The following is a 10,154-nucleotide window of genomic DNA, read 5'->3' on the forward strand; positions in this document are numbered from 1 at the left end:
ACAGGTGGCTGCGCTGGAGCGGCAGATCTTTGACTTCCTGGGCTACCAGTGGGCTCCCATCCTAGCCAACTTCCTGCACATCATGGCAGTCATCCTGGGCATCTTTGGCACCGTGCAGTACCGATCCCGGTACCTCATCCTGGTACGGCTCACCTTGCCCCTTCCCAAGCCAACTCCTCTCCTCACCCCTGCCCACTCCACCCCTCCCTGCTCCTCAAAACCAGAACTGCCTCCCAACACTGGGGCACTGGTCTTGGCTCCACCCAAAGCAAGATGGGGTGAATGTGCACAGCCCAGTGCTTCTTTGCTCAGAGGAGACAGGGTTTTTTTTTTTTTCCTGAAGAATTTTTTAGGGAAATAATCCAAATATAAACAAAATGGATCATGTAGTGAGTGCCTGGCATGTGTCAGGCACGCTGCTAAATTTCACGTGCTTCATCTCATGTCTGCAGTAGCCCTGTGAGGCAGACCTTACCAGCTCCATTTTCCAGATGAGGAAACTGAAGCTCAGAAAGGTTGCGAGTCTTCCTAAGGTCACACAGCTAATGAAAGCAAGGCAGGATTAGAACATCACATCTACAGTGAAGGCTCCTGCCACGGCACCACACGGCCTCAGTAAGCCGAGGGACGGGCACAGGGACACAGGAGGGGTAGGTTTCATCTTATTTAGTTTCTCAGGAAGTTTCAGGAAGGCTTGGCATTTGTCTGTCCTGCCCAGTGTACATCAAGGATGTGGTCTGGAGCAGCTAGTGTGGCTTTGAGGTCAGTGCCTCCCTGCGCTCCAGTCTCAGGAGTCTGGGTCTCTCTCCTCCTCCCTGACAGCCTCTTCCCAAGTCCTGGTCCCTCATGGTCGCTGTCAAACTCCTGCTTTCAGCTAGATTCACCCCTATCGCCTGCTGTTCCTCAGTGACCTCTTCACATGGCTCTCTTGAGCGAAAAGGCTTTTCACTAGATTTGCTACATACATGCTTGACACCTACAATCACAATGACATGCAATGTCATGCTGCCTCCAGAGCCCACGCACACTCATTCGAGGACTTCTTTCCCCACCTCCACAGGCTCAGCTCCCAGAAGCCAGGTGAACAGGACACTAACAAGGCTCTCTCTCATCTGACATAAGAGAACACTTCTCTCCAGTTCTCAGGGAAGCCCCAGGCACCACTGTCAACGACACTGTCTGCCAGCTGCCAGCCACTAGAATTGCAGGCACAGGACCTGGGTAGCAGCATCCAGCTCTCAAATCGACCCTAACCTCCTTTCCAGCTCACTGCCGTGGGTGGAATGCTGTTCTCCCCAGAGGTGGCCACATTCGGGATGTGGGAGAACTGAGGGGCCCAGGGGTCTCGGTGTTGCCCTAGCAGTGCTGCTCCCAGTCCCTCCCATCCCAGCCCTCTCCCTCCAGACAGATGGAAAGATTGCTGGAGTGGGGCACATTGACCTGTGTTGTTCAGGTACAATTTACAGAGCAAGGAGGGGAGGGAGGAAAGTGACAGAGTGAGGGCATCCAGGGCCCAGGCTGGACACCCTTTCTATGCTTGGGGCCTCATTGTGGTCTGCTCACCCCAGCCTTTCTCCAGGCCCCATCCATGATCCTGCCTCCACCTCCCCTGGTTCCCTTATACCCAGACTCCAGCCACAGCCATGTGAGAAGATGTCACACTCATACTCAGGAAAAAGGCTGCAGGATAACCTCCTGTCTCTTTTGGTCTAAAGGTCCCAGCATCCACTGCCCTCCAGCCTGGGTGACAGACTGAGATTTTGTCTAAAAATAATAATAATTAAGACTTTTTTTTTTTTTGAGATGGAGTTTCACTCTTGTTGCCCAGGCTGGAGTCCAGTGGTGTGATCTCGGCTCACCACAACCTCCACCTCCCAGGTTCAAGCGATTCTCCTGCCTCAGCCTCCTGAGTAGTTGGGACTACAGGCATGCGCCACCACGCCTGGCTAATTTTGTATTTTTAGTAGAGACAGGGTTTCTCCATGTTGGTCAGGCTGGTCTCAGACTCCCGAACTCAGATGACCTGCCTACCTCGGGCTTCCAAAGTGCTGGGATTACAAGCATGAGCCACTGTGCCTGGCCTCTTTTTTTTTTTTTTAAGAGATGGGTTTTCTCCATGTTGCCCAGGCTGGTCTTGAACTCCTGGGCTCAAGTGATCTGCCCACCTCAGCCTCCCAAAGTGCTGGGATTACAGGTATGAACCACTGCACCTGGCCCATTTCCTATAGTCTTAATGGGTTCATCCAGCTATTCTGTGCTAGGCATTGGCATTGCAGTGGTGAGCCAGGCAGGCAAAGTCCTCGCCCCCTAGTGGCTTACCATCTGGAACCTGTTTCTGAAAGGGTCATCCGAGTTACAATCCCCTAGGGATTGCTTAAACAGCTTTTAAACAGCATCCATAGAAATTCGGAATCAGTAGGTCTAGAGGTAGGACCCCAGAATCTGCATTTTTTACAAACATCCTTGAATGATTCCAGTATTCTAGAGACAGCTGGTCTAGAGGATGTTGTTAGCAGAGTGGATGGGATTAGCTAGCAGAGAACTTGGATTTGAGTGGCAGCCCTACCTCTTCCTAGCTGTGTGATCTTGGAAAGCTTAAACTTCCTTTCAGCATTAAATTAGTTTTCTCTAACGAGAGGGCAGTGCTAACCATGCAGGGCTGTTGTAAGGCCTGATGGGTGTGTAAATGATTTGTAGGCTACACTGTGCTCTCTGAGTGAGGTATTCTCATAATTTCCCCTGCCCAGATCTCCTCATCCCTGAGCTCTGTCTCCATTGACACTCCCCATCCCCCACTCTCCAGGCCCCACCCTGATCCCACCTCTGCTTTCCCCAGTATGCAGCCTGGCTGGTGCTCTGGGTTGGCTGGAATGCGTTTATCATCTGCTTCTACTTGGAGGTTGGACAGCTGTCCCAGGTAAGCCTCAGGCCTGGCAGTGCCATAGGGCAGAACCTGACCATTCCCATCCCCTGCCCCAAGGGTATTGTGTTATAGGACCAGAGCATCATGTCTTGAAGAAGCCTCCCTCTCCTTACACGCCCAAATAATCTGTGTGCCCCATTTTCCACCTACACAATCCATTTCTGGCTACCTCAAACACAATGATGGAGCAGATAAGCCCATGTGAAGATGAGCCAGGGGTCCCAGTTGATCACAAGCTCAGTAAAAACCAACAGTATGTGGTAGCCCAGAAAGCTACTCTTAGGCCCCACTAATAGAGGTAGAGTATTCAGAGCAAGGGAGGTGAAAATGCCATGTGCTTTGTACTGCTTAGATCACAAAGATTTGGCTCTAATTCTGATCAATATTTTTCAGAAGGGAAAGAGACTAGAGTTTGTTCAGGGAAGATTGAGCAGACCATGTCACACGAAGAACTGCTGAAGAAAGTAGGACTGTTTCGCTTGAATAAGAGCAAGCCCAGAGAGACACGACTTCTATTTTTAGATATAAAGGAGACAAAATATGTGAATTTAAGAGCATTGGCTTTGTAGTTTGACCCTGCTAGGTTCAAATCCCAGCTCTGAAAGCTTCTAGCTATATTACCCTGGGCAAGGGGCCAATCCTGTCTGAGCCCCAGTTTCCTCATCTAGTAAGTGGACATAAAGCAACTGCAACTTCATGTGGTTGCTGAGGGGATAAAATAAGATCGCACATCTGAGTGCTTGGCCCCTGGTCGGCAGGCAGTGAGTATTTACCTGCTGAATGAGTGACTGCATGGATGGGCACCTGGGTGCACACCCTGGGTAAGAACTTCCCATCTAGGCCAGCCCTTCTCCATTTAACAAATGCGGAGACCAAGGCCCCAAAGGAGAGGTTCGCCCAGGGTCGCACACAGCGGGAGCAGTGGAGAGACTGAATGGGCTGTGAAGGGGCCTGTACTGAGGATTTCACCAGTGGCTGGGAAATTGTTAATGTTCCTTCCAGCTCTGAAAATTCTGAGGCCCCTGTGAGTCCACACAAACCCCTTCCCATCTCAATGAGAAAAGAGTGAGGCCTGTGTGGTCATTAAGTGCCACCTGTTGGCCAAATATGGACTTGCAGGTGCAGACTCCCTGAATCCCTTCACCGATCAATATGAAGTCTCCCTGGGCTGGGGGAGTAGCTCCCCCCTCCCTCTCCCTCACACTCAGTATCCCAGGCCCCTTTTGCCCCCAGGACCGGGACTTCATCATGACCTTCAACACATCCCTGCACCGCTCCTGGTGGATGGAGAATGGACCAGGCTGCCTGGTGACGCCTGTTCTGAACTCCCGCCTGGCTCTGGAGGACCACCATGTCATCTCTGTCACTGGCTGCCTGCTTGACTATCCCTACATTGAAGCCCTCAGCAGCGCCCTGCAGATCTTCCTGGCAGTGAGTCCTTCTGTCCCCCACCTACACACACTTCCCGATCCCTTTCTTTAGCTCTAGTTAAGCGGGGATGATGGGTCGGGCACGGTGGCTCACACCTGCAATCCCAGCACTTTGGGAGGCCGAGGTGGGTGGATCACCTAAGGTCAGGAGTTCGAGACCAGCCTGACCAACATGGAGAAACCCCGTCTCTACTAAAAATACAAAATTAGCCAGGTGTGGTGGCACATGCCTGTAATCCCACTTACTCGGGAGGCTGAGGCAGGAGAATCGCTTGAACCCGGGAGGTGGAGGTTGCGGTGAGCCAAGATTGCACCATTGCACTCCAGCCTGGGCAACAAGAGCAAAACTCCTTAAAAAAAAAAGGGGGGGGGGGGATAAACCTAGGTTTTCCACCTGTCTGTCCTTTTGTCTGCATCTGTTTCCATATCCTGTACCACCTTCCCTCACCCCTGCCCCAGTGCCTATGCAGGGAGTGAACAGGTTTAGTGAATAGGATGAGGCATCAGACTATGAATCAATCCTGGGTTTCAATGCTCAATATACCCACTGCGTGACTTTGGACAAGTCATCTGCCTTCTCGGAGCTTGTTTCCTTATTCACAAAAAGGAATGACAATACCAGCCTCAGAGTTGTGAGAATAAAAAAGTGACCCCACTGGGCATGGTGCCTCATGCCTACAAAGCCAGCTGCTTGAGAGGCTGAGGCAGGAGGATGGCTTGAGCCCAGGAGGTTGAAGCTGAAGTGACCCATGATTGCATCACTGCACTCCAACCTGGGTGATAGAGTGAGACCCTGTCTGAAAGAAGGAAGGAAGGAAGGAAGGAAGGAAGGAAGGCAGGAAGGAAGGAAGGAAGGGAGGAAGGGAGGGAGGGAGGGAGGGAGGGAGGGAAGGAAGAAACAAAAAGAAAGAGAAAGAAAGAAAAAGAAAAGAAAAAGAAAGAAAGAAAGAAAGAAAGAAAGAAAGAAAGAAAGAAAGAAAGAAAGAAAGAAAGAAAGAAAGAAAGAGAAAGAAGAAAGAAAGAAAGAAAAAGAGAAACTCCAAGATAGGAGTAGTTCCTGTTTCTAGAAGGGCCAGCCCTGTCCTAGGCACTTTGTACCCACAAAGTCTCATAATCCTCTTTCTTCTTAACACATCGTAAGTCCAACTGGGAAAACTGAGGCTCAAAGAGGTAAAATGATTATTTGCCTCAAGTCACACTTTCAGAAGAGTTAAACCATGTATGTTTGACTTAAAGGTGAAAACATTTAACTGGAAGTTGTTACGGGTTTGCCTTCATCCTGGCATGCCTCCTCCCTTGCCAGTCAGGGCGTACAGGGCCCTGCAGGGGGTGGAGGAAGAGGTTCCCACTCCTCCTTCCCTCCCTGACGTGTCACCTCCACTCCCAGCTGTTCGGCTTCGTGTTCGCCTGCTACGTGAGCAAAGTGTTCCTGGAGGAGGAGGACAGTTGTGAGTAAGGCGCCCCTAGGGAAGAGGGGAATCTTGCCCCGCATCTTCAGCACCCTGGACAGAGGCCTGTGACGGGCCGTGGCGGGAGGAAGCCCAAGTCACTGGCCCCTTCCAAGGGGAAGAGGCGGCTGGTGTGGAAGGCTCTGAATACCAGCCCGTTCCGGGTTGTGGTCCACACGTCCAGGTGCCCAGTCCCTGGCCCCAGCACCGCCTTTCCCCAATCTCGCTCCACGTGGACCTCATCAGAGGTCTTGTCCCCTTTAGAGGCTCTAGCCCCGCCCCCAAGAGCCTTCTCTCCCATAGGACCGCCCGGCCTCCCAGGCCCAAGCCTTAAGGATTGGGGCCTGACCCTCCGCTGGCCCGGCCCCGCGGCCTCCAGACCCCCAGACGCCCATCCCTCAGGGTCCAGCCGAAGCCCCGCCCCAGGCCCTGCACGGGGTCTGACCCTCGCTCCTCCCCTCCTCACGGCTTCTCTGGCTCCGCTTCCTCGGGTGGGGGTCCTGCCCTCAGATTCCCCCCCTTCAGGACCCAGTCTCCCTCTCCTCACCCCGCCACTGAACTCTAACACGCGCCGCCCCTCTTCCGCAGTTGACTTCATCGGCGGCTTTGACTCCTACGGATACCAGGCGCCCCAGAAGACGTCGCATTTACAGCTGCAGCCTCTGTACACGTGGGTCACGGCGCCCTGCTGGCTTGGGGAGGCCCGGGCGTCGGGGTTGCGAAAAGGAGGGGACGGAGGAGTGGGCAGGGCAACCGGGTCTCTCCGACCCCATACTTTTGAGGTCCACTGTCCCTAACCTGCCTTTGTTTCCCGCAGGTCGGGGTAGCCTCTGCCCCGCGCCCACCTCGGCGCCTCGCCTTGGGCCCCTGGACTGACCGCAGCTGCCTTGAGCTCAGGCCAAGACGCAGGCGCGCCCCCTGGTGGCCCGCGCGCTCACTGCAGCCTGCGCCCGCCCCCGGGTCTGCAGCCAGAGACGGGGATTTGGACTTGGACTTGGACTTGGCCTTGGCTCTTCGCAGCCCGGACTTCGGAGGAGTGGGGCGGGGCGGGGGAGGGGCACCGCGGGTTTTTTGTTTGTTTGTTTATTTGTTTTTAATCTCAGCCTTGGCGTGAGCTGGGGCCTTCCTCTCTTCTCCAGCCTCTCTTTCACCCTTCACCCAGCATCCTGCCCCCCTGTCCAAAAACAGCAGGACATCACACCCATCCCATCCCACCACACTCACTCACCAGCTCTGGGGAAAGCTACTCTGAACTAGGAGCGGGAGTCCTGGGTTCTAATCGTAGGTCCAACACTGACTGTGATGTCTGGCTAAGCCCTTGCCCTCTCTGGGCCTCGGTTTCCCCTCCTCAAGTAATTAATCCCTTAGCAAATGGACTCTTTTAGACTTCTCATTTAACTCAATTCCCTGAGCTAGACTGGGATTAAAATCCCCATTTTGCAGTACATTAAAACTGAGGCCCAGAGATGCAATTTGCTTGAGGCCACACAGCTAGATTTTTGGTGGAAGTGGGCCTTGAACACAGTGTACTTTCTGCAGTTTCTGACTGTAAAACCCACGTCTGCTCTCTGAGTTCAATTTCAAGCCCCCCTCCAGCTTGGACCCATGTGGTCTCCACCATATTCACACACCACCGCCACCACTTGCCAATGCCTCTCTTAAAGCAATATACCCATTCGTTCTCTTATTGGGAACCGGATGGACAGAGCCCTAAATTCAGCCCCACCCACAGAGAAGCCTTCCTACGCTCAGCCTCTGTCCACCCTTGGCAAATCTTTCAAGCTCTCTCCTCCAGGAAAGTGGGGCCCCAACTCAGTCACCCTGCCCCCTTCCAGGTCCCTGAGGCTGGTTCTACTGTATCCCCATCCCCTCCACAACTCCACTCACCCCTGATGGCTCCATCCACCTCACCAGTTGGAAGGCTTGTGGTTCCAGAGGGGAGCAGTGCTGGTCAGCGCTGCCCAGACTCCAGTGTTTACAGATCACCAGCGTGTACAACCAATTCAATGGCCAGAAGCCTCCTCTAACAAGCCCACAAGGAGTTCTGAAGGGGCAGATGGGGGTGTGAGTAGTGGGGGAGTCAGGATTGCCAGCACCCTCACCCTTCCTTGGGGGCAAGTAGAGGCGAGAACACTTTCCCCACCTCCCTCCACAGACACTCCTGAGAACCCTGCATCCCACACACTGCCTGGTGTGTCCATAGATGAGAGGATCAGGCCTCAGCATTTCATCTGTGAAAGAGGTGTGGCCCTGGGTTAGAAAGGAGGGCAGGAGGCATGGAGGAACTGGGGGGACACCCAGATGGCGCGTATGGTTTGCACACCTGAGCCTGTCTGGTGACCACTTCGCTCCTCGCCCACTACCCTCCAATCTATCATTCCCTACTCTCTATGGCCAAAATATCCTGAGCAAGGCTGACAACCCCACCCCACCATCCCAACTGCAAGCAGCCAGCCCCAGGAGTTCCTCTGGCCCCCACAGGCATGGAGCTCCTAGCTCCTGGGTACAGCTCAAGAGGGGAGCAGCTCCCTCAGGCTAAGCTGCTGCCGTTCACTGGGCCAGCCCTGCCTCCAGCCCCCACTTCTCTCAACCCCACTCTCCCAGGCCCCTTTCTACTCAACGGGTGCAGCCACTGGTGCTTTGAAGCCTTTTGTTTTTATAAGATGGTTTTTGCAAGGGGACCAGGTTCTGTTTTCACTGGGACCTTGCAAGGAGGGGAGTGCTCTCCTGGTTTCTGTGCAGGTGGGTTGATTAAAGATGGTGTTTTCTTCTCTATCTTCCTGTCCTGCCCGTTGGGTCTGTAGAACTTTCTAAGTGAGAAGTCCCTGCATGAGGGCAGGCAGGAATGATTTGATGTTGATGCTATCAAATATTCCTGGGGTGGCCAGGCACGGTGACTCATGCCTGTAATCCCAACACTTTTGAAGGCTGAAGTGGGCAGATCACCTGAGGTCAGGAGTTTGAGACCAGCCTGGCCAACATGATGAAACCCTGTCTCTACTAAAAATACAAAAATTAGGCAGGGGTGGTAGCGGGCGCTTGTAATCCCAGCTACCCAGGTGGCTGAGGAACAAGAATCACTTGAACTGGGGAAGCAGAGATGCGGAGAGCTCAGATGGCGCCACTCTACCCCAACCTGGGTGATAGAGTGAGACTCCATCTCAAAAAAAGAAAGAAGAAAGAAATCCTGGGGCACTGGCCTGTGACTCTGAGTGGGTGTGTGGGTATGCAGCTTTAGGCAACTCACTCTCCCTCTCTATCCTCATCCGAAAAAAAAAAAAGCAGAGGTCAAACAAAATCAGTGGGTCCCCAAATGTGGCTTCATAATCCCTTAGAGATCTTCTTACTTATTTTCCTGATAAAATGCATTTAAAGTTTATGCTTCCAAATATCCTTTGCATCTTGACTCTTCCTGAGAATTCAGTTCCGGGTGTGGAATGAACTGACACACAGTGCTTTAGACACAGATTCCTGCATCCAACCTTTGATATCCTGGATACTTTTCTGGGGATACAGCCCAAGAATCAGTATTTAGAATGTTTTAATTTTTGTGTCGGGGGGTATGTGGGTGAACAGGTAATATGTATATAAGGTCTAGAAGTCAGAAAGTCCCAGTGGGATTATATACTCATACCTTTTTTTCATATCTTTCCAAGTATAGGCCTTTTTTAAATTATATAATTTTTGGTCAGGCATGATGACTCATGCTTGTAATCCCAGCACTTTCGGAGGCAGAAGCAGGAGGACTGCTTGAGCCCAGGAGTTCCAGACTCACTTTGGGCAACACAGGGAGACTTCATTTCTTTAAAAAAAATAAAAATAAAAAAATAAAAATTAGCCAAGCATGGAGTGGCACATGCCTTTAGTCCCAGCTGCTCAGGAGGCTGAGGCAGGAGGATCACTTGAGCCCAAGAAGTTGAGGTTGCAGTGAGAGCTGAGATTGTGCCGCTGCACTACAGCCTGGGAAACAGAGTAAGACTGTCTCAAAAACAAAATTACACATTGTTTTTCTTTTTCACACAAATGGCAATGTATTCTACTTACTCTTTGACCCTCTGCTTTTTTCTCCCCCCTTGAGATAGTGTCTCACTCTGTCGCCCAGGCTGGAGTGCAGTGGTGCAATCTCAACTCACTGCAACCTCCACCTCCTGGGTTCAAGCGATTCTCCTGCCTCAGCCTAATGAGTAGCTGGGATTACAGATACCTGTCATCACCCCTGGCTAATGTTTGTATTTTTATTTTATTTATTTATTTATTTATTTATTTATTTATTTATTTATTTTTAAGATGGTGTCTTGCTCTGTTGCCCAGGCTAGAGTGCTGTATTTTTAGTGGAGATGGGGTTTCGCCATG

General features: G+C 52.1%; 1 protein-coding gene across 2 annotated transcripts in view; it reads left to right on the forward strand.

Moving 5' to 3' along the window:
• NKAIN1 (sodium/potassium transporting ATPase interacting 1) overlaps nt 1-9,120 on the forward strand; it is a 61,584-nt gene extending 52,464 nt beyond the window's left edge. The window contains exons 2-7 of one of the 2 annotated variants that reach the window (XM_007979668.3): nt 5-142; nt 2,837-2,917; nt 4,157-4,354; nt 5,741-5,801; nt 6,390-6,471; nt 6,619-9,120. In XM_007979668.3, coding sequence (XP_007977859.1) covers nt 5-142; nt 2,837-2,917; nt 4,157-4,354; nt 5,741-5,801; nt 6,390-6,471; nt 6,619-6,628 — 570 coding nt within the window. In that variant the 3' untranslated portion in view covers nt 6,629-9,120. The remainder of the gene's footprint in view (nt 1-4; nt 143-2,836; nt 2,918-4,156; nt 4,355-5,740; nt 5,802-6,389; nt 6,472-6,618) is intronic. The other variant, XM_007979669.3, reaches the window with a different exon arrangement.
• Nucleotides 9,121-10,154: the final 1,034 nt, after the last annotated feature.

Source organism: Chlorocebus sabaeus, chromosome 20 (assembly GCF_047675955.1).
Source record: "Chlorocebus sabaeus isolate Y175 chromosome 20, mChlSab1.0.hap1, whole genome shotgun sequence".
In the NCBI taxonomy this organism is placed as follows: Eukaryota; Metazoa; Chordata; class Mammalia; order Primates; family Cercopithecidae; genus Chlorocebus; species Chlorocebus sabaeus.